Source organism: Musca vetustissima, unplaced genomic scaffold (assembly GCF_032173495.1).
Source record: "Musca vetustissima isolate MV318-11 ecotype Yass unplaced genomic scaffold, APGP_CSIRO_Mvet_v1 utg5970, whole genome shotgun sequence".
NCBI classification, from domain to species: domain Eukaryota; kingdom Metazoa; phylum Arthropoda; class Insecta; order Diptera; family Muscidae; genus Musca; species Musca vetustissima.
Genome location: NW_026881596.1, coordinates 160,342 through 185,787, shown reverse-complemented (window position 1 = coordinate 185,787; position 25,446 = coordinate 160,342). Strand labels below are relative to the sequence as shown.

Sequence of the window (25,446 nt, the reverse complement as noted above, 5' to 3'; positions counted from 1 at the left end):
TGTGTATATGGGGGCTATGTCAAAACATGGACCTACATTAATAATTATATGTATGTCAGACTTCAAGATCCCTTTGTGGCAGATTAGAAGAATAGTTTATTGTCCCTTTATCCTTTTCTGATTTATTCTCAGTTTTAACAATCACTGTGCTGGCACCATCTGATGCTGGTTATTCAATAGTAAAATAAAGAAAATCGAATGAATTATCAGCGGTGAAGTGTGATCTGGTAAAGATAGCGTATGTGAGTGTGGGTGGGTGGGTGTGTCGACAATAGAGATTGAGATTCGAAAAGTGTGTATCTAATGGGTGACAGGGTGTGGACAAGTGACAAGTGTTTGCAGTTGAGATAAGATTCTGTTTGTGGAAAAAACGCATGTGTCATAGTGAGGATTTTGTGCGCTTCAAAGTGACTTTACATTGTATGCAATAGTGTAAGTAGTGGTAGTCAAGTGGGTGACTATAAAAATTGGATTTGATACGTTGGTTTTTTACATTCTAAAGAAAAAATATAAAAAAATACCCAAGGACTAGAGAACAAGATAAAAACAGTCATTATTATTGTTATGCGGTTCGATTGGAGGTTAGCATTAAAGAGGAATAGAGGGATGGGAGGAGGAGGTTGTATTAATTAAACAGAGGTTGTCATTTGCTCCACATAGGTCATTGGTCTCGATAGCGATTGTGAACGTTTTAATTTACATTTCGGCATTGTTGCTGACTGGTGTGCCGCTGGTCCTGTGGATGACAATTTGCTGCCAACTAAATTCGAATTACCGGAACTTTGTGCCAATTTTTGCAGATTGTGACAGGAACAATTGTGATTTGATGTTGATTGTAAATTATGAGATGATGGCGGCAGTAGAGCTTGCTGATGATGACGTGGTACATAAATATATTCTCGAGAGGGCTGGCTGGTAGGTTTACATTTACACTGCTGGGACATGGTCGAGAGGCCTTCGGGTACACTTTGACTTTTACAGTTGCTGAAATAGCTTGAGGGACTGCAGGTGCAGAGCAGGGGCTGGGTGGAATCCATTCTGGAAAAGAGAGAGGAATTTTAGAAAATTTGAAAAAGGAAATATTTCAAAATTTACCTCAAATCCCTGTGGGACCACTGGACATTGGCCTGACACTGCAGCTGGAACTGATTAGCACCACAACAATTGGCATTTTGGATAAAGGATAGGCTACGCCTTAAATAACTCCCTGTGCCATTGTCATAGACATAGGGATAACGATGATGATGGTGATCATCCAAGTCACCGCCACCACCCGCCGCCATGTGATGATGCTGTAATTGATTCTGCGGCAAATTGGCCAAGGCTCCACAATGTCTCCGCTGATGCAGCGGCGTATGATAATTACACATATTTCTCACGGGGCCACACAGACACGAAGCACTCTCACCCAATTGATTTAGACTTATACAGCTACGATTTAATAGGTCAGGAGCCGGATAATCACAGCCATTGCTTTTCGGATAGTCCACCGTAAAGGCAGGTTGATATTTATTTCGCACATATTGGGTGGACATAGAACGCAAGCGAGGAGCGGCGGGTACAATACTGCCATTTTCCTGGGAACGTTGTGAGGGATTTTGATGGCTATAGGAGGAGTAGCCAATGAAGAAAATGATAATGGCTGCAATTGCTGCTGCCGCCGAACAGATGTAATAACCCGCTCGGCCATATTTCGGTGAATAATCATTGAGGAAAATTGTCAGCGGAACACTGATCAATACAGGAATGGCCTCAATGCCACGGATAAATGACCAGGTTTTGGAAAATTTCAATTTCACCTTTTCCAGCACCAACATTTTCAGTGAGAAGCGGAAGCCACCAAAACCCACGCCATAGATGCCTGACAGGATGCAAAGGCTTTTATAGCCCATCATAAAGGACATGAAGAGTATCGAAAGGGCCACTGCCGCAAGGAAGACCTGTAATGGAGGAAAAAAGTTATTAATTCCGATAATTATTCTCGCCAATCGGAAATCCTCACCTGTGATATAATCGGTGTGGATATGACAAAATTCTGCACCACAAATGGCCTTCGTATCAGCACGCCAGCCAAAACCACGCCCAGGGTGGTGGACATGCCCAGCATGGTTTGCAGTAATACCAGTTCCTGGACATCGGAACCCTCCTTGGCGGCATTTAGGGACTAAAAAGATAAATTTGGTAATTTTTTTTGAAGGAAAATAAAAATCCATGACACTTACCATGGTAAACATGGGTGTGTAAATACCCAAGGCAGCCACCGCCGATGTTAATAATAAAATTTTCACAGTACCCGATTTTAGATTTGATATGTCTTGTATGATTTTCTTTATAATATTGGGTTCCGCAGGGATATTATTGGTCTTGTGATCACGTAGCTGGAAAATACAAACAAACAACAAATCAAAAATTGCTCCCGATTCCTAAATCATCATCTTCCCCCTTACCTTCTTCCTTTGATTCTTCAAATGTTGTATGGCTCTACGCTGCGGATGATATAACGAAGCTGGCCTATACAGCAGGCCCACAAAAAAACTAATTGATGTTAAGGCCGCCACAATTTGTAAACCACTACGCCAACCCATTTTTCTAAAAATAATTTTTCAACATTAATTTCTAAGTACCCCAAAAAATTAATTTTCCCCAACTTACCCCACCCCCTCTTTAAGCAGCACCGAAAATAAAGCTATACCCACACCTTCACCTGACATCGCCACCATTTCCACAAATAATCGCCGCTTTTTAAAATAATTACCCAACATTATAGTGGAAGTCTCTCGCACCATCGATACACCGATGCCAAAGACAAAACCTACAACAACAACAACAGAAATGGTTAGGGTGCTGGACGTCAAAGTGGTAAAATAAATTGACAACGATTAGCTTACCATAGCTGAATATTACTTGGTCAACTTCTGTGGCAAATGAGGTAAACAATATGCCAAGGGAGAGGACGAGGCCACCAACCACAGCCAGCAGTCGTGTTGATTTACGGCGACACAGTGTTTCCACAAATGGGGCAACCAGCATGGATATTGACCAACTTAAAGCACCAAGCCATTCTAAAAGAGATAATAGAGGGAAATGGAATATATTTTTCAGAGCCTATATGAGGCGTGGATTTTTTAAAGAATATTTTTTTCAAGGCCTATATGAGGCGTGGATTTTTTAGAGAATATTTTTTCAATGCCTATATGAGGCGTGGATTTTTTAAAGAATATTTTTTTCAAGGCCTATATGAGGCGTGGATTTTTTAAAGAATATTTTTTTCAAGGCCTATCCAAGGCGTGGATTTTTTAAAGAATATTTTTTTCAAGGCCTATCTATTCTTTAAAAAAATATTTTTTTCAAGGTCTATCCAAGGCGTGGATTTTTTAAAGAATATTTTTTTCAAGGCCTATATGAGGCGTGGATTTTTTAAAGAATATTTTTTTCAAGGCCTATATGAGGCGTGGATTTTTTAAAGAATATTTTTTTCAAGGCCTATATGAGGCGTGGATTTTTTAAAGAATATTTTTTCAAGGCCTATATGAGGCGTGGATTTTTTAAAGAATATTTTTTTCAAGGCCTATCCAAGGAGTGGATTTTTTAAAGAATATTTTTTTCAAGGCCTATATGAGGCGTGGATTTTTTAAAGAATATTTTTTTCAGAACCTATATGAGGCGTGGATTTTTTAAAGAATATTTTTTTTTCAGAACCTATATGAGGCGTGGATTTTTTAAAGAATATTTTTTTCAAGGCCTATATGAGGCGTGGATTTTTTAAAGAATATTTTTTTCAAGGCCTATATGAGGCGTGGATTTTTTAAAGAATATTTTTTTCAGGGCCTATATGAGGCGTGGATTTTTTAAAGAATATTTTTTCAGGGCCTATATGAGGCGTGGATTTTTTAAAGAATATTTTTTCAGGGCCTATATGAGGCGTGGATTTTTTAAAGAATATTTTTTTCGGGGCCTATATGAGGCGTGGATTTTTTAAAGAATATTTTTTTCAAGGCCTATATGAGGCGTGGATTTTTTAAAGATTAATTTTTTCAAGGCCTATATGAGGCGTGGATTTTTTCAAGAATATTTTTTTTAAAGGCCTATATGAGGCGTGGAATTTTTAAAGAATATTTTTTTCAGGACATCTTTCAGTTGTTAAAATCCAAGCTTCTTTTCATTTCACTTACCATTCCCACTGGCATTTCGTATATGATGCACCGCATAGAACAATGTCAGACCATAGGATAATTGTAGACCCGTCGTCAGGATATGTATCAAAAAGGACATGCCACAAATGATCCAACCCCAACCACCATCCGGATAGAAATGTTGACGTATCCCGGTCGTATCGACACCCGTACGCCTTAAAGCTGGTATATTACGATGTAGTAGATAAAATTCCTGATCCCGTAGGCCAGGAAAACCTGAATCTTGATCTTCAAATTGATGGACACAGCTGTCGGGACCTAGAGGAAAAAATGCCACATAGTAAAAGAATACCCGAATGCTTGCAGATATCCAATCTACTCACCATAATACAGATTATGATTACAACCCCGATTGGTGTTCGCTGCTGCTGCTGCCGCACCAGCCGTTGCAGCATGCATGCCAACATGATGATGCGATGGTGGTGGCGCCAGTGTTTCCCTTGGTGCTCTAGTAACCTGTTGATGATATAATTTGCCACACATGCAAGAGGGTGTCTGCATTTTATGGTCTATATTATAGGAACTACAACATGTAGAGTATTGTTGTTGCTGGTGCTGCTGATGGCTGGGAAGCAGATGTTGCTGTGGATGCGGATGATGTGTGTGATATTGTTGTTGCTGTGTTAGTAGCTGTTGTTGTTGTTTGGTATGTCGTCGACATGTGGAACCATAGTTGGAGCTGGGGACATGTGTAGAACTGCCACCACCGCCAACACCATAATTATCATAAAGATCTAATCCTGACAATCCGCTTATCGAACGATGATGATGTGGCCTTATAACGGGAGGTGGTGGAGGTGATGGCGTTGCTGTGCTGGCAATGGTCGAGGCATTGGTATTTAATGTGTTGGCGGCGGCGCTGGCAGTGGTAATAGTGGCTTTGGAATACGATTGATTTGCCATGACAGATTGTTGGCCAGGATTTGGAATGCCAGCCGAGGATGATGGGATGACACCTGTCGTTGAGGAGGGTTTGAGGACAGGTTTGGGCAGCATTGTTGCTGTATTGGTAGTGACACTCACTTCAGGTCGTAACGAATTTAAATTGTTGTGGGCTCTCATTTCGTTGTTGTTGTTGTTGCTGATACTACTATTGTTATTGTTGTTGCTACTGTGGTTGTGATTTACATTTACATTGGCATTTAGTGGTTGTTGTTGCTGTTGCATTGCTAGGAATTGTGCCGTGGTATTGGTATACTCCTTGAGACTTTGTGTGGAACCTTGTTGTTGGTGGGCTAGACGAGGACACGATACCCACCAAACCACCGGCTGATCATTGAAACGGCAATTTTCACATAGAATCCTTTCGGTTTGGAAAGCCGCAGCCGTGGCACTGGACACCGTCTGAATGTGGTCAGCGGCCGTTGACGATTTCTTTTTTGTCGGCAATTCAGGATTGGCAAATTTTTTTGGTGGCAACAGTGGTGGTATCTCTTCTACTTTTTCTGTTTCGGCTGCTGCTGGAGGTGCTGGAGGATGTTCACAACTAAGGTTATACCTTCGTCACACTGCACATTTGTTGCACAGGATGAGCTTTTTATTGGCTAATAATTGTCGGCGATGACCCTTATCGAATGCCGATGATCTTCTTAGTTCCTGTTCCGAACTGGTGCGTAACGTTGTTGGTTGGGTGCCACCACAGAGCAGTGATTGTTGCTGTAGCTGGTGTTGCGTGCTGTCGCCGTCGTTCCCGTTGCCGCTGCCGTATAATGTCAATGGTTTCCTAATTGCACTATAGAGGTTTCTGGGCAAACTACGATATTGCGTCAATTGGGGGCAGCTACTACTGTACAGGGAGGAGGGTGAGTTTGTCGTTGTATTGTCCGCTGGCTGGTCACCACTGTCACCAGTGGCCATTATCTCATGGCCCAAATGACAATTGTGGAGAGTGCACTGCTGAGTGGTTGTGGCAGTCGATGCAGTTGGTTGTAAGTTGTTGTCAGCACCACATTTATATTGACATGTGGCATAAAATTTCATTGTTTATTCGAACGATTCAGCAGCAGCAGGAGGATGGATGGTTGGCCCAGAAATCCTTGATTTAATGGAAACGGTGTTGGTGGCGGCGGAGGTTTGACAATTGTAACGACTGTACGACTCCCGTCCGCTGTCGATGATGATGATGTGGATGATGTCTCCGCCCTCGTCCTCGTCGTCTTCGTCGCAATAGTGTTGGATAGAAGTGCTTACCACACAGTACAGCAGTGGGCAGGATGTTTGCATACAGAACTTTGCAACGTTCGGCAACGAAAACGACTTTCATCATTTATCGTAGCACTCAGCCATAATGCAATAGTTTCTACAATGAACAAAAATTAAAAATTAATTACATTTTAATTTGCTTTGAATGGGGGGTTTGTTTTTTGGGTTTTCTGCGGAACCGACACCATCACCACGTTCTCAGCCTTAACCAACATTTAACAGAGCGCGAGAGAGAGAGAGAGATAGCGAAAACAACGGAAATCATATGTCTGGGTTTTCTTCGAAACACATTTATGGCGAAAACTACATTTCAAATTAAAATATTTCTTTTAAGACTTAAGACACTTGAGTGCTGTAGAAATATATTAGGGAGGAACAGATTATTTTGAAACCACAGAAAAAATTATTCAAAATTTAAATAATTTTCAAAGCTCTATCGTCGATTTTTCAATATTTTGTCAAGGACTATTAGACTTCTAAGCGTGTGTTTTTAAGTATGTTGTTCAAGGAATTTAGAGCACTAATGGCGGATTTTTTCATGGACCAAAGGACCTCGAATTGTGGATTTTTAAATAATGCTTTTTAATTACTGCCAGAGCTCTAAGCGTGGATTTTTAAATAATATTTTTAGAGGATCAAAATACCACAAAGCGTATATTTTTAAATATATTTTTTAGAGGATCAAAATACCACAAAGCGTATATTTTTAAATATATATTTTATACATATATTTTTTCATAGATTAAAATATTTCTAAGCGTGGATATTTAAATATATATTTTTTCAGAATACCTCTACGCGTGGATTTGTATAGCCTTCACCGCACTGTGGTACAGGATATTATGTCTTTGTGTATATGTTTATAACAGGCAAAAGGAATCGAGATAGACCCATGGTTCCTTTTGAGAATATGCATAGAATCTGAGTCGATTTACGCATGTCCGTCCGTCCGTCCATGTATTTTTGTGAACAAAGTACGATTTAAGCGTACTAAATTAAGCCTAGAATGATGTGTGCAAAGTTTCGTAAAAATCGAAATCGACTTGATCTTTTCAACGTATTCCTGGCCTTCTCCTTCTTCGCCAACCATCAGCTGGTTCACTTTTATATGTCATCCATTCTCACAACATGGCCTAGCCAACGTAGTCGCTGCAGCTCAATACGTCTAACAATGTCGATGTCCGAGAATAGCTGGTACAACTCATGGTTCAATCGACGGCGATATTCACCATCAACGCAGATCGGCCCATCGATCTTTCGCAGATTTTTCTTTCAAACACTCCAAGAGCTGCCTCATCTGCTTGCGTAAGTACCCATGCTTCAGATCCGTATAACAGCACGGGTAGTATCAGCGTCTTATAGAGTGTGAGTTTGGTCTGGCGGGAGGTGGCCTTGCTTCTGAGATGTTTGCTCAGACCATAGTAGCATCAGTTGGCCATTACTATCCTTCTCCGAATTTCAAAACTGATGTCATTCGTTTTGTTTATGGCGGTACCAAGGTATATAAAATCTTTGACTACCTCGAAGCTGTAGTTTCAAGTTCCACAGTTCGTCCGAGTCTACTGGACGTCTTGCGCATTGTTACCATCAGGTTGGTCTTCTCGCCGTTTACCTCCAACCCCACTTTGGCAAACTTCTTCTTAATTTGTTCAAAGGTGGCTGTTACCACTCTCAATGTTCGACCCAATATGTCGATGTCATCGGCGTAGGCGAGTAACATGTGTTGTTTGGTGTAAAGAGTTCCATTTCTGTTCACCTTTGCCTCTCGTATGACCTTTTCCAGCAGGATGTTAAAAAGGTCACACGACAAACTGTCACCTTGTCTGAATCCTCGTTCGGTACTAAAAGGCTCCGCGAGGTCCTTTCCGACTTTTACTGCTGATCTTGTATCTGTTAAAGTTATCCTGCATAGCCGAATTAATTTTGCAGGAATGCCGAACACATACATGGCTTTAAACATCTCTGAACGGATAGGACTGTCGAATGCGGCTTTATAGTCGACGAATAGGTGGAATGTGTCGATGTGTTTTCGTGGGTTTTTTTCCAGGATTTGGCGCAGAGTGAAAATCTAGTCAATGGTGGATTTGCCAGGTCTGAAGCCACATTGGTGTGGTCCAATAATGTCCATTGACCATTGGTTTCAGTCTTTCATACAGTACGCTGGATAGCACTTTATATGCGATTGGAAGGAGACTTATTCCTCTATACTTGGCATGGGGGATGATAGATACCAAACAACGGCTCTGATTGGCTTTAACATGGCGAAGCCCAGGCTTATATTGGTCCCTCTTTCATCTCAATTGTGGGCACTGACCTACCCGCGGTGCCACCCGTATAAAAGACCCACATCTGTATTTATTAAACTAAATATTCTTTAATAAATACACGCCTCTAATAGTCTTTGAAATTTTTTCTTTAATAAATCCAAGTCTCTGATAGTCCTTGAAAAAATTTTTTAAACCTACGCATCTAATAGTCCTTAAGAAATATTCTTTAAAGATCCAAGCCTCCAATAGTCTCAGAAAGAAATATTCTTTAAAAAAAATTCAAGTCTCTGATAGACCTTGTAAAAATATTCTTTAAAAAAATCCACGCCTCTGATAATCTTTGAAAAATATTCGTTAATAAATCAACTTTTCTGATAAACCTTGAAAAAAATATTCTTTAAAAATCCAAGCTTCTGATAGTCATTGAAAAAAATCTTAAAAAAAAATCCACGCCTCTGATAGTCCTTGAAAAAATATTCTTCAATAAATTCACGCCTCTGATAGTCCTTGAAATTGTTTTTTTATAAAATCCACTCCTAGGACATTTTTTCTAGATCGTTTATATTATTATTGTTTTCTAATTATAAAATTCCCTAACTGTAATATTATTTCATTTATTTCCAAATTACTTTCAAATATTATGACATTTTTATATTGCCTTTATTTGTTTTTCGATTATTTACTGCCTGACATAAATAAAACTATCTTCATTAAAGGTATTCTCCTACCCCCGCTAAAGGTATGTAAGTGTAAGGCATTCCATTCCACTCCACTTCCCTTCCTTCCTTTTAATATCATCCAATATCATTGGATTACCCTGTCTGATTTTTCATTTCGTTGTATTTATCACACAAGTATTTGATTGAAAATAAAGCTGTATTTTATTGAGGCTTTCAATGGGCAAGGAGGAGGGACAGTCTCCTACTCTGCCCACCACCCCGACAACAATGCTGCACTGCATTGGAAATACAAAAACACTCACACAAACACCCAGAAGAACAGGAAAGGGACAATAGCCAGCCGTGTTGCAGTTATCACCGCAATAGTTGGCTGCCATTGTGTGTGTGTAACAACCAAAGAAATGTTGATATCAAATGAAATTTATTTCCAGAGTTTTAAAATATTTGTCATACGGATTAAGTTCTGCAGGGCATGATGTGAATGGATGTGTGGGACAGACAATTGTAGGATGGCAGGATGGGCAAATGAAACTGACAGGCAGACGAACGGGAGGAGTACAAGAATACTTGTACAATTCCTAAGATACATTATTTGTTAACTCTGACAATAATTGTTTTCGGTAGATTTTTTTGTTCCTCCCACTCGTTTTCTATATTTTTGCCATTCGTTCTGGAGTATTTCTTTTGTTGTAGCTGGTGTGTGCGTGATCTTCTTTTTTTTTCTAGCTTCCTTGTATATCAACTACTATTATTAGTTGTAGGGGTACTCTCTTGGAAAATGTTTGCAACAGCACGTAGCAGGAACATCATGATGGCCACAAGCTGGAGTACAAGCACCGCCAGGCAGTCATGCACCATTCCAACCTACATCTGTAGCAAAAGGCATCCAGAGTTGGAGCTAAAAATGTCGAATGAATGAATATCTTTTTGCTCTTGGTTAATTCTTGTTTTTTTTTTTGCTATGGAATTCTTGTTGTTACCCACTAACCGAAAAAATATGTAACCCTTTTTACCCGGCATTTTACACGAGAGTAGAACAGTCTACTGTCTCAGCTAGAGCTGGTGAAAAAAAAACAAACCTATTCACTTCATTCTGTTGCCAATACTAACTGTTGTTAGGGATACTACTACTGACACGCTTGAGTGAACAGTGGTTTAAATTAATTTTTTAAAAATATTTTTAAATATTTTCATAGGTGTGGATTTTTTAAAAGTATTTTTGAAGTATTCAAATTGGCGTGGATATTTTTAAAAGTATTTTTGAAGTATTCAAATTGGCGTGGATATTTTTAAAAGTATTTTTTAAAGTATTTTTTAAAGTATTTTTTCACGTATTTTCATACGCTTGGTTTTTTATACCATTCACCACACTGTAGTACAGGGTATTATGTCTTTGTGCATAAATTGTGAACAAAGTACAGGTCGCATTTTTGATTCGAATTGGATGAAATTTGGCACAGCTCATTTATTTGGCCCAAAGACGAACCCTATTGAAATTGAAAATCGGTTCAGATTTAGATATAGCTCCCATATATATTTTCGTCCGATTTTATGTAAATGGTGCACCAAAGTCCCTATATGTCTTCCGATTTGCACGAAATTTGGCATAACGTACTAAATTTAGCCTAGAGTGATGTCTGCCAAGTTTCGTGAAAATCTGTCCAGATTTATATATAGCTCTCACATATAGTTTCGTCCGATTTTTTATAAATGGTACAAAAAAGTCCCTATATATCTTTCGATTTGCACGAAATTTGGCATATCAAACTGAATTGAGCCTAGAGTGATGTCTGCCAAGTTTCGTGAAAATCGGTTTAGATTTCGATATAGCTCCCATATATATTTTCGTCCGATTTTATGTAAATTGTGCACCAAAGTCCCTATATATCCTTCGATTTTTACGAAATTTGGCATAACGTGCTGAATTGAGCCTAGAGTGATGTCTGCCAAGTTTCGTGAAAATCGGTCTAGATTTAGATATAGCTCCCATATATATTTTCGTCCGATTTTAGGTAAATGGTGCACCAAAGTCCCTATATATCCTTCGATTTGCACGAAATTTGGCATTACGTACTGAATTGAGCCTAGAGTGATGTCTGCCAAGTTTCGTGAAAATCGGTCCAGATTTCTATATAGCTCTCACATATAGTTTCGTCCGATTTTATATAAATGGTGCACCAAAGTCCCTATATATCTTTCGATTTGCACGAAATTTGATTTGAGTCTGGAATGATGTGTGCTGATTTTCTTGAAAATCGGTTCAGATCTATATATATGTATATATATATATATATATATTCGTCCGATTTAATGTACATAATGTTCCAAAGTTCTTAGATTGCATAGCGTACTGAATTTAGATATAGCTCCTTATATATTATCGATTGATTTATGTAATTGACGCACCAAGGAACCAATATATATATTTTTAGAAGGACTATTTTTAGAGGGACTACCCATAGGCGTGGATTTTTTAAAAGCATTTTAGAAGGACTATTTTTAGAGGGACTACCCATAGGCGTGGATTTTTTAAAAGCATTTTTAGAAGGACTACCCATAGGCGTGGCCCTTTAAAAGTATTTTTAGAAGGACTACCCATAGGCGGGGCCTTTAAAAGTATTTTTAGAAGGACTACCCATAGGCGTGGCCCTTTAAAAGTATTTTTAGAAGGACTACCCATAGGCGGGGCCTTTAAAAGTATTTTTAGAAGGACTACCCATAGACGTGGATTTTTTAGAAGTATTTTTAGAAGGACTACCCTTCTAAAAATACTTTTTACTTTTTTAAAAGTATTTTTAGAAGGACTAACCATAGGCGGGGCCTTTAAAAGCATTTTTAGAAGGACTATCATAAACTCTGCTATTTTTAAAGATCCATATTTTCTTAACCAATTTTCCTTGATTTCCTTTTTGCCATCCACAGTTCAGTGTTGCTCATCCATTACTCGACAACAACGGAACCATCATGGCATGTGCCATTGTTTGCCATTTTCCTTTTGGTTAAATGCAATGATGGTGTTGCATTGCCTGTGTGACTGTGAGTGTGTGTGTGTGCATATGTCCTGATATGTCTTCGGTGTGTTGTGTTGTGCGCCAGGAGATGCAGCAGATGCTAATGTAACATTTTTGTTCGAAGCATGAAGATGTTCTGGTTTTATTTCCTCCATACACACAAACACACTCACTTCTGCCGAACATCATTGCAAAAATTTGCTGTCTTAGCACATTTTTACCCTTTATGTTGCAGAATAGGATGGGATTTTTTTTTGTTCACTGAAGGAGATGACAAATTAAACAAATTGTTATCATATAAACAATAGATTCACTCTCTCTGTGTGCCTTTCTCTGTACTCTTTTCTTTCGTTTTTGTTATTCGTGTAATATGACAAATGTGTAGCACTCTAGGGATGTCAATTGGGCATGCATAACTTTAGGTTACATATTAATTAACAGGAATTTGGGTAAATGGAAAGTGCAAAAAGTTATTAAAGCATATTGGATCGTTGTCTATTCAACGTTATTTTTGTGTGGAAGAGGGGTGGTGTATAGGCAGCAGGAGGTGTTATCCTAAATAGAAAGTGTTACAGGAAAATGATAAAAAAAACTTTGATAATGGGATTATCAATATCAATATATTAGGTATACATACATATATGTGCACCAAATTCTACTATAAGAGCAACAAAAATGTATTATAACTTAAGCTAACAAAATTAATTTAAAATAGTGTACAAAGAGAATATAATTAATATGTGCCGCGAGTTCACCCATAAGAACTATAAAAAAATGGGTTGAGGCGTCGGGTTACTTGCCCACACTCGGAAAACCCCTCCTACTATGAAAAAGCAAAGAAAAAGAAAACCAAACCCCACTAATTTTGACGACGCCCGAAAACGTATAAATGACCACGATCTGCGAATCTGCACTTGGAATGTGCACACCTTGTACAGAACAGGCGCAGTTTTCGCTTTGGCGGATGAGCAGACCAATGACAATTTTTATGAACGCCTAGAAACAGCATATGATCGGTGCCCTGGTCATGAAATTAAAATTCTGCTAGGAGATTTTAATGCCAAAATCGGAAGGGCAAATATCTTTGACCCCACCCCTCCATGAAGAAACATCAGGCAACGGCATGAGGTTGATTGATTTCGCGGCAGCAACAAACATGGTAGTTAGCAGCACCAGATTCAAGCGTCTCGATATACTCAAGGTCACTTGGACTTTTCCTGATCAAGCAACGAGAAATCAAATCGATCATGTGGTGATAGACGGAAGGCATTCTTCCAGTGTATTAGACGTTAAGTTGATCCAAGAAGCGAATATCGATTCGGACCACTATCTTGTAGCACCCAATGTTCGCACTCATCTTAATGTTGCAGCAAAGGTGTGATCTAACACAACACGGAAACTCGACGTCGAAAAGCTGCAAACACAACAGGTAGCCGAGGCCTACTCCGCTCAACTTACCCACCAGTTTGACGAAAGCACTTCTTGTCCCGATAATAGTATAAAAGCGCAATGGCAAAGAATTGTTCACTCTCTGCAAACTGCAGCAAAAGCAACACTTGGGTACCAAAAAGCACCACCAAGAAACGGTCTACAATCCGAAACGACCCGAGTCTTACTCGGCCAACGTCTGTCACCTCAGCAATGTGTGAAAGCAATAGGGCTGCTACAACAACAACAACAACCAAGAAACCTATGGTACGATCAGGAGTGTCGTAATGCTACTGATCTGAAAAAACCCTGCAGACAGTAGCAACACCTAACGTGGTGGAGAATTATCGGGAAAATAGGAGAAAGGAGAAACATGTTTTCGGGAAAAAAGAAAGAACACGAAAAACGTGAGCGTGAGCAAATCGAGATGTACAGGAGTCAGAATGAAGCTTGGAAATGTTAGGAACAAGTAAAACACCAAACAGAAGGTTTTGGTGCCTTCACATCCTCCTGTAGAGATGAAGAAAGGAACCTGGTGACAGATACAGACAGTGTGTCTGTCGAGGAACTGGAAGGAGCATTTTGAAAAGCGTCTGGTATCAAATAGCGGCTGTAAAGAAGATACACCACAACTAATAACATATGACGGTATAGAGTGTATACCACCTAGCCAAGATGTGGTTAGAATACCAATCAATCAGCTCAAGAACAATAAAGCAGAAGGAGCCGACGGGTTACCAGCCGAACTATTCAAGACTGGTGGTCAGATGCTGACAAGGAGCATACACCAGCTGATTAGTACAATTTGGCTAGAAGAATGCATTATCAATACCGAACGGGGATTCAGACAAGGTGACAGTTTGTCGTGTGATCTTTTTAACATCCTGCTGGAAAAGGTCATACGAGAGGCAAAGGTAAATAGAAATGACACTCTGTACACCAAACAACACATGTTACTCCCCTACGCCGATGACATCGATATAATGGGTCGAACATTGCGAGCCACCTTTGAACAAATTGAGGAGTCTGCCAATGGGGGTCTGGCGGTAAACGGCGAGAAGATCAAGTTGATGGTATCAACGCGCAAGACGTCCAGTAGACTCGGACCAACAGTGGAACTTGAGAACTACAGCTTCTAGGTACTTAAAAATTTTATATACCTTGGTACCGCCATAAATAAAACGAATGACATCACTTTTGAAATTCGGAGAAGGATTGTGATGGCCAACAGATGCTACTATGGTCTAAGTAAGCAGTTAAGAAACAAGGCCACCTTCCGCCAGATCAAACTTACACTTTACAATACGCTGATACTACCCGTGCTGTTATATGGATCTGACGCATGGGTATTTGCGCAAGCAGATGAGGCATCTCTTGGGACGTTTGAAAGAAAAATTCTCCGACAGATCTACGGGCCGATATGCGTCGACGGTGAATATCGGCGTTGAATGAACCATGAATGAAGGGGAAGGCCACGAATCAGTTGGAAATACCAGGTAGAAAACAACATCTTGGAACGTGCTCTTTTAAATTGGAGTAGATGCGCACAAGACCGACGTGCTTGGAAATCTTTGGTTAAGGTTGGGTTATGGAACAACGGTTCTGCAACAAGCCGGCTAAGTAAGTAAAGTACGAAATGGTGAGCTTCTATAATAGCATATTGGTAGAAATTGAAATGATTTAAACATGCAAATATATAAAATTTCATTCCTATTCATATACAGTATTTTTTTATACCCTTCACCGCACTGTGATACAGGGTATTATGTGTTTGTGCATATGTTTCTAACAGGCAAAAATAATCGAGATATACCCATGGTTCCTTTTGAGAATATGCATAGAATCACTTTGTGAGTCCGTCTGTCCATGTTAAATTGTAAACAAACTACAGGTCACATTTATGATCCGAATTGGATGAAATTTGGCACAGCTTATTTGTTTGGCCCAAGGACGCACCCTATTGAAATTGGACAAAATCGGTTCATATTTAGATGTAGCTCCCATATATATTTTCATCCGCTTTAAGGTAAATGGTGAACCAAATCCCTATGTATCTTTCGATTTACATGAATTAAGTCTAGAATGATGTGTGCGAATTTTCGTGAAAATCGTTTCAGATTTAGATATAGCTCCCGTATATATATTCATCCGATTTTAGGTAATTGGTGCACCAAAGTCTCTGAAAATCATTCGTTTTAAATGAAATTTGTCATAGCGAACCGAATTAAGTCTAGGATGACGTGTGATAAGTTTCGTGAAAATCGGTTCAGATTTAGATATAGCTCCCATATACATTTTCGTCCGATTTTATGTAATTGGTGCATCAAAGTCCCCATATATCTTTCGATTTGCACGAATTTAGGTATAGGGTACTGAATTAAGTCTAGAATGATGTTGCTAAGCTTCGTGAAAAGATCCATTGCTAGACCGATGGACACAGCGTACTGAAGTAATATAAATTAGTCTCTGGCAAGTTTCCCTGAAATCGGTTCAGATATAGATATATAACAAACATATGAAGAAATACCCAAAGTGGTGAAGGGTATCATATAGTCGGCCCAGTCCGACTTTACTGCTTTCCTTACTGGTTTAATCAATGCCTTTGGATAGTCCTTCTAAAAATATTTTTTTTTTAAATCAAAGTCTATGGAAAGTCCTTTAAAAGTTATTTGAATAGTCTTTCTATTTTTGTTTAATTCAAATTCAAATGAATATATTTCATTTGAATGGAGACAATAATTAAAAATGTGTGTAAGTATTGCCAACCCTAATAAATTTAACACTAATACCACAGCTGGCGGCTGTCATCATTGCCAACCAAATCATTGCTCAATAGGCACAAATACACTCACACACACACACACATACACACAAAACTTAATGAGGAAATGTGCACAAAAAAAAAAAACAATGGCCCATCATGAACAATAACAATTCAACTAAATAGTTTTGTGTTTTTTCGGTTATTTTGCAGTTGTTGTATCTGTTTTGTTGTAATCTACAACAAAAAATACCCATTATTCATTCGTAACGAAAATAACAAAAACCAAAAAAAAAATTGTTAACGAAAATAACAACTGATGTTAGCTCCGCTCTGTTGGTGGAGGCTGGCTTCCATTCCAATGTAAGTGGATTGGAAAAAATAAAAGCTGCCGTGCTGCAGGGGAATTACATATTGAAATATACCGAAAAACAAGTAAACAAGTCCTGGCGAGCAAACCAACGGATGTAGAGGAAACAGAAAACGGAAGTAAAATGATGTCTAGGAAATGGAGATAACAGCTAACTGCTGGCGTTGATGCTGGCTGGTTGGCGGGATGGCTGTTCCACAGCTATGGCCTAGTCATCATCCCATTCCATGAAAGAAGAAAAAGAAGCTGGCTGTATGAGTGTCTGTTGCAAGTGTCGATAGCCAAAGTCTGTATGAGTGTGTGTGTGTGTGTGCTGTTTTTCTGAATGAGTTCTAAGCGAGCGAGCAAGTGAATGAATGTAATGGTGATGACGAGGATATTGTTCTAAAACATGTACGATTCGTACTTGATGCACTTTGTGAATTGAGTACTTGGCTCGGGTGATGAGTTGTAATTTTCTGGGACAGCCCTTAGAGATAAAAAACCACACCACACAAACACACACTTACACTCTTTCTCTCTTACAACGAGCATCGAACACTTGTGTGTGAGTCTGTGCCATTTTTTGTCTATCTGTCGTCTGACTGTGTGCCTGTTGTCTGTCTGTATGTGTGTGTGTCTGACGATTCTTTTACATGTTTATTTGTTTGTCTGTATGGTTGACAGGCTGACTGGCTGGCTGGTTGACTATTGGTTGGCATTGTTGAATGTTTGCCATGCTGCATCCATGTGCCCTATCATCTACGATGGCAGAAAACCAATTTAATATTCAAACTGAATTTTTAATTGAGTATCAGTTTATAAAAGTAACAATACCGTAACACCAACAAAACCACACACACATACCGATAATACATATGTGTGTGTCTATATAACAACCCAAACATAACAACACACAAACACACCGAACCACTGAACCTACTTCGATAGCAATGTTTGATTACTTTTTATGTTGTTATTATGCAGATGAATGAATGGTGGAATGGTTGGCATTCCAACCATTGTGGACAGGACAGACATGAACGAAAACGAGTGGAGGAGGACGATTCGAAGGATGTGGTGGCTAGATTCATGATTTTGTTATAAAATCCTGTGAATATTTCATAAGATTGGTAATGCTGCTTACATATCCTCTCTTCCTTAACGCCCATCCCCTCCTCGCCCCCAACCTCTCACTGCAAGTGTGAACATAAACAATGGAATTCACTTTGTAATATTGCAAAAACCCAACAACAACAAGAAATGGATTAAATATTGTTGTCACAATTTTACACATTTACAGTGGGTTGACATTTGTAAGATGCTAAAGCCGATTGTCAGATTGCCATAAAGTATCTCTCAATATATGAACCACAAATAAAAAATAAAGCTCAAAGGGATTTGGGAACATTCAAATCACAAGGCATAGACACAGATTCCTTTGGGACTATGTATTTTTTTCATTAGGATTATGCTTAGATTTGTAGGACACATCGTAATGATAGGGAATTAAGGAGCCGAAAATCGTTTTTTAAATCAAATTTGTTTTATTTAAATAAAATTTGTTTTATTAAAATAAAATATTCTTAATAATTGTGTCATTTTTTAAAGCCAATTTTAATTCATTCTTCAACAAAAATATTTTTTGAAAAAAAAAATAATAAAATTAATATTTAACGGAAGGCATTCATCCAGTGTTTTAGACGTCCGATCGATCCGAGGAGCGAATATCGATCGATTCGGACCATTACCTTGTGGCAGCCAAGGTACGCACCCGTCTTAATGTTGCAGCAAAGGTGCGATCTAATACAACACGGAAACTCGACGTCGAAAAGCTGCAAACACAACAGGTAGCCGAGGCCTACTCCGCTCAACTTACCCACCTGCTTGACGAAAGCACTTCTTGTCCCGATAATAGTATAGAAGCACAATGGCAGAAAATTGCCCACTAACTACAAACTGCAGCAAAAGCATCACTTGGGTACCAAAAAACACCACCAGGAAACCCATTGTACGATCGGGAGTGTCGTAATGCTACTGATGTGAAAAACGCAGCGTATAGGGCAACCCTGCAGACAGTAGCAACACGTAACGTGATGGAGAATTATCAGGAGAAAAGGAGAGAGGAGAAACGTGTTTTCAGAAAAAAGAAGAAAGAACAAGAAAAACGATAGATGTACAGGAGTCAGAATGAAGTCCGGACAATTTTACCAACGAGTAAAACACCAAACCGAAGGCTTTGGTGCAGGCACATCCTCCTGTAGAGATGAAGAAGGAAACCTGGTGGATACAGACAGACAGCGTGTTGAGGATCTGGAAGGAGCATTTCGAAAAGCTTCTAGTATCAAATAGTGGCGATGAAGAAGATACCCCAGAACCAATAAGAGATGATGGTATAGAGTGTATACCACCTAGCCAAGATGAGGTCATAAAAGCAATTAATCGGCTCAAGAACAACAAAGCAGCAGGAGCCGATGTGTTACCAGCCGAACTATTCAAGACTGGTGGCCAGATGTTGGTGTTGCACCAGCTGATTAGCACAATTTGGCTAGAATGCATGCCCAATGATTGGAACCTCAGCATCCTGTGTCTCGTGCACAAAAAGGAGACAAGACGATATGTGCCAACTATAGAGGAATATGTCTCCTTCCCATCGCATATAAAGTGCTATCCAGTGTGCTGGTGAACGATTGAAGCCAATGGTCAATGACATCATCGGACCATATCAATGCGGCTTCAGACCTGGCAAATCCACCATTGACCAGATTTTCACTCTGCTCCAAATCCAGGAAAAGACCCACGAAAAACACATTGACACATACCACCTATTTGTCGACTATAAAGCCGCTTTCGACAGCCCTATCCGTTCAGAGGTGTTTAAAGCCATGTCTGCGTTCGGCATTCCTGCAAAATTTATACGGCTATGCAGGACATCTTTAAGTGCACAAGGTCAGCAGTTAAAGTAGGAATGGACCTATCGGAGCCTTTCAATACCGAACGAGGGTTCAGACAAGGTGACAGCTTGTCGTGTGATATTTTTAACATCCTACTGGAAAAGGTCATACGAGACGCAAAGGTAAACAGAAATGGCACTCTGTACACCAAACAACACATGTTACTCGCCTACGCCGATGACATCGATATAATGGGTCGAACATTGCGAGCGGTAACAGCCACCTTTGAACAAATTGAAAAGGAGTCTGCCAAAGTGGGTCTGGCAGTAAACGGCGAATAGACCAAGCTGATGGTATCAACGCGCAAGACGTCCAGTAGACTCGGACCAACTGTGGAACTTGAGAACTACAGCTTCGAGGTAGTTAAAGACTTTATATACCTTGGTACCGCCATAAATAAAACGAATGACATCAGTTTTGAAATTCGGAGAAGGATTGTGAGGGCCAACAGATGCTTCTATGGTCTAAGTAAGCAGTTTAGAAACAAGGCCACCTCCCGCCAGACCAAACTCACAGTTTACAAGACGCTGGTACTACCCGTGCTATTATATGGATCAGAAGCATGGATACTTGCGCAAGCAGATGAGGCAGCTCTTGGGGTATCTGCGTCGACGGTGAATATCGGCGCCAAATGAACCACGAGCTTTACAATTTATACGCGGACATCGACATAGTCAGTCGTATTGAGCTGCAGCGACTACGGTGGCTAGGCCATGTTGTGCGGTTGAATGAAAATGCCCCAGCTCAAAATGAGCCTACTGATGGTTCCCGTAGAAGGGGAAGGCCACGAATTAGATGGAAAGACCAATTAGAAAACAACATCTTGGAACGTGGTCTTCCAAATTGGTGGACTTGCGCACAAGAGCGACGCGCTTGGAAATCTTTTTTAAGCTCGGCTTATGGAACAACCGTTCTGTAACAAGCCAGCTAAGTAAGTAAGTAAGCTTTATTTGATTTTCGGAAAATCTATGTCATTTTTGATCAAAAACATAAAAGAACAATGCATTATATATTTTGCGAAAAATATTTCTTAATTTGCACGATCTCCAAAGAATCATATTTAACCAGTAAGGAAAGTTTAAAAGTCGGACGGGACCGACTATATGAATCCCTTCACCACTTTGGGTACACACAAGAGATGTTAATATCTACATTATCCTGTAGATAGAACAGACATCTTTGGAGGACCATTGAGATGGAATTGGGGGAAATTAAATGTGCTACCTAGATAGATATTTAAACCTATTGAAAAAAACCTAATACACATATCATTCTGAAATCAATAAAAATTGCATGTCAACCGGTCAGACTTGGATCCTTTGGTGTATCATTTGTATGAAATCGAGTCAAATTATGTATGGGAGCTATATATAAACACATGCACCTAATTGAGCAACCGTTGCATACACCATTTGTTTTTTGTAATCGCTCTATATTCAATTTAATACCCTCTGCCAAATTTCGTGTAAAACGAACGACGAACTCAATCGGACAAATATTGGGATTAATTCACAAAACTGGACCGATTTTAAAAAAACTTCGCAGACATCAGTCTGGATCTAATTCAGTACTCTGTGCAGAATTTTGTCTCATGTCCAAATCTTAGCCGTTTTTAACAAAACTTCGCAGACATCAGTCTGGATCTAATTCAGTACTCTGTGCAAAATTTTGTCTCAATCGGACCAATATTTGGAGTTTGGTGCATCATTCAAAAAAATCGGACGAAACTATATATGGGAGCTATATCTAAATCAGTACCAATTTTAATAAAACTTCGCAGACATCAATCTGAACCTAATTCAGTACTCTGTGCAAAATGTTGTCTCAATCGAACAAATATTGGGAGTTTGGTGGATCATTCAAAATACAAATCGGACGAAACTATATATGGGAGCTATATCTAAATCAGAACCGATTTTAACAAAACTACTACTACCTACACAACTACCACGGAACTCTATTTTGCCCAGGTTCGGATTTTGTTCCGAACCTGGGCAATATTTCGTGATAGTTGCTTACACTGACATTCCTTACACTGAAATTCCGAACATTACTAATATTCAGTACAGTCCTTCTAATTACTTGTCCATATTCCCTTCACCGTGGGTGTTGTTGTGATGTTCGGCTTATAATTGTGGGTATACATAAAGGTGGGACTAGGACCAATATTTCGCGGCGTTACAAACTCTTGGGGCTGCACAAAGCTATAATACCCTGACAACATAGTTGTGTAGGATATAAAAACGTTGTTGAAAAAAATATATCTTTAAAAATCCATGACTCTAACATTCCATTCTTTAAAAATCTACAAGTACTTTCAATCGTGGTTGAAAGGATTCAATATTCAAAAACATATTTACTTAAATAGTACTTGAAAAAAATTTCCACATTTGTCTAGCTCTTAAAAATCCATATTTAAATAGTCCTTTGTAACTATTTGCTATCTTCAGGGACAAATAAACTTGTAATCTCTCTCCCCACCGGCTGGGATTGTCTATCGGAGCATTGCAATTGATTTTAAAGTTTCCCATTGAGTTGTTGCTGTTCTTCTTCAATTTTATTTTTAATCTCAATCATGTATCTTTGCATGTAATGTCAAATGTAATTACCTTCAAAGAACTAAATAATTAATTACCTGACAGATAATTTCACATAAGTACTTGATGTGAGGACAGTGATGCCAAAGGGAGGGACTGATCATGCACACAAAAATATATTTGGAAAAATTAAAATATTTATTAGAAAAAATAAAATATATTAAAAAAACCGACCATATGATACCCCACACAACTTCCACGAAAATCTAACTTTCTCGATGCTCGGACCATAATTGCGGCCTCTAGAGCGACCAGAAAAACCGACAAAAATTAAGTATTTGGTCCATTTCATCCCCTAAATATTAACCGATCTTTATCAAAAACAATAGGGGTCTTCATTGGCCAGAACCCTTCCTACATGCAAAATTTCGTAAAGATTGGTGCATAACTGTGGCCTGTATCGTAAACAGAAGACCTGAAGAAGTTATTACATTACTATACTATGCCCTATCGGCATATTCACACTCTGTAGTTTCCGATTTTCTATCGAAAATTTATTTTTAAATATTATATCTCCAAATAATGTGAACATTACACCATAATTTTCTCTAAGCCCTTTTCTGACATTTATATCCTTATTTATTTATTTTTTTTTTCTGAAACAAATGATATGATTCCTGTTTTGCACAACATTCCCAATTATGTTGAACAATGTGTAGAATTAATCTCCGACACAACAATCAATCTATCAAATTGGAATCAGTGTGCAGCCACCTCTACCTGGCTGTAATCTTTTCAAACAAATTGTGCATAACACAAGAGCAAACATCTGAAATGTGTCGTTGTCGTCGTTGTGTGGCAGGGTGTCGGTGGCTGTATGTGAGTGTGTGTGTTTGTGTGTGCGCTTGTTTGTGTGAATAAATCATTTAGTATTGCTTGCCATGGCAAATGGTGTTGTATTAAAAGCCATTTATATGCAACAATGCAATTTTCGAGAAATCTATCAACAACTTTAACATCATCAACATCAATGACAGCAGCAGTAGCAGCAGCAATGACAGCATCAAAAACAACAACAACAAAAAAATATCTTATTTTCTCATGTCAATATTAGCCTTTAAAATCGGATCTGATATTTCTGAGAATTTCAGGATTTCTTCATTGTTACCATCACATCCGACTACCACTTTATTTCTTTATTGTTTAAGTTCTTAATAGAATTTCCGAGAAGAAGAAAAAACTATTGGGTTTCCGCACATACACACACACATATATATATATATATACATACTTTGATTTGAGTTATAGAAAGAATTGATGTTGGTGGTATGGTGTGAACCTCTCTGTTATTTCAAAGTTTATGCACTTGCATACAAAGTGGGTATAAATCCCAGATTTTTTGTTATCATTATCTTTTAAATAATGCAACAGGGATGGTTCTTTGAATGGAGGACAGTGATACCTTAATGAACAAAAGTTAGGAAATTTTTAAAAATATTTTTTCAAGTACCAAAAAAGCATTAATTTTTTACAGAATATATTTGAAAAGGACCAACACAAGGCGAGGAATTTTCAAGGGCCACAATAGGCGTAGATTTCTTAAAGAATAATCTGTCAAGGACCAACTCAAGGCGTGGATTTTTTAAAGAATATTTTTGAAAAGGACCATTACAAAGCGTGGATTTTTTAGGGATTGATTTTCAAAGACCAACACCAGGCGTAGAATAATTTTTCAAGGACCAACACAAATCGTAGATTTTTTAAGGAATAATTTTTCAAGGACCAACACAAGGCGTGGATTTTTTAAGGAATAATTTTTCAAGGAGCAACACCAGGCGTAGAATAATTTTTCAAGGACCAACACAAGGCGTGGATTTTTTAAGGAATAATTTTTCAAGGAGCAACACCAGGCGTAGAATAATTTTTCAAGGACCAACACAAGGCGTGGATTTTTTAAGGAATAATTTTTCAAGGAGCAACACCAGGCGTAGAATAATTTTTCAAGGACCAACACAAGGCGTAGATTTTTTAAGGAATAATTTTTCAAGGACCAACATCACGCGTAGAATAATTTTTCAAGGACCAACACAAGGCGTAGAATAATTTTTCAAGTACCAACACAAGGCGTGGATTTTTAAAGGAATAATTTTTTAAGGAGCAACACCAGGCGTATAATAATTTTTCAAGTACCAACACAAGGCGTGGATTTTTGAAGGAATAATTATTCAAGGACTAAAATAGGCGTGGATTTTTTAAGGAATAATTTTTCAAGGCCTAAAATAGCCGTGGATTTTTAAGGACTAAAATAGGCGTGGATTTTTAAGGACTAAAATAGGCATGGATTTTTTAAGGACTAAAATAGGCGTGGATTTATTAAGGACTAAAATGGGCGTGGATTTTTTTAAGAACTAAAACAATTTTTAAGGACTAAAATGTTTTAAGTAAAAACTTTTCAAGAACTCAAATAGGCGTGGATTTTTTAAAGAATATTTTTTGAAGGTCTTCAAGAGGCGTGGATATTTTAAAGCATATTTTTTAAGGACTTCTAGAGGCAAGGATTTTTTAAAGAATATTGTTTGAAGGTCTTCTAGAGGAGTGGATTTTTTAAGAATATTTTTTGAAGGTCTTCTGGAGGCGTGGATTATTTAAAGAATGCTTTCTGAAGGTCTTCTAGAGGTGTGGTTTTTTTGAAGAATATTTTTTGAAGGTTTTCTAGAGGCCGGGACTTTTTAAAGAATATTTTTTTGAAGGTCTTCTTTTTTCGATTCAATTTATGTTAGTGCCCACTGTCTTATTAACCATCTCCATATTCCTGCGTGTGACATTAATGACATGCAATCTTCCTGTGACAGCATAAATGGTCTTTGGTTTTAGAAAATTGCATTTGCAAATATTTTGCAAAAGAGAAAATCTCTTTCTTGATTGAAATGGAAATAATTTACTAATGTAAATGAATTAACTCTTGGTTCTTGATAAGTATTCGAGATAATACAGTTAGAATACGATTTTAAAATCGGAGAGTGAATCTAATTTTTCATCTCAGGTTGGGCATACGAAATCAGTG

The 25,446-nt window shown here is 38.5% G+C and overlaps 1 protein-coding gene across 1 annotated transcript; it reads right to left on the bottom strand.

The window, feature by feature from the left end:
- Nucleotides 1-629: 629 nt before the first annotated feature.
- LOC133327549 (uncharacterized) lies at nucleotides 630-6,173 on the bottom strand. The gene is made up of 11 exons (XM_061536066.1): nucleotides 5,708-6,173; nucleotides 5,306-5,662; nucleotides 4,517-5,215; nucleotides 4,173-4,451; nucleotides 2,889-3,062; nucleotides 2,653-2,812; nucleotides 2,448-2,589; nucleotides 2,223-2,378; nucleotides 2,003-2,164; nucleotides 1,096-1,940; nucleotides 630-1,038 (listed from the first exon to the last, which is right to left on the bottom strand). The coding sequence occupies exons 1-11, from the start codon at nucleotides 6,171-6,173 to the stop codon at nucleotides 630-632; spliced, it is 3,849 nt and encodes a 1,282-aa protein (XP_061392050.1).
- Between the last annotated feature and the right edge of the window lie 19,273 nt (nucleotides 6,174-25,446).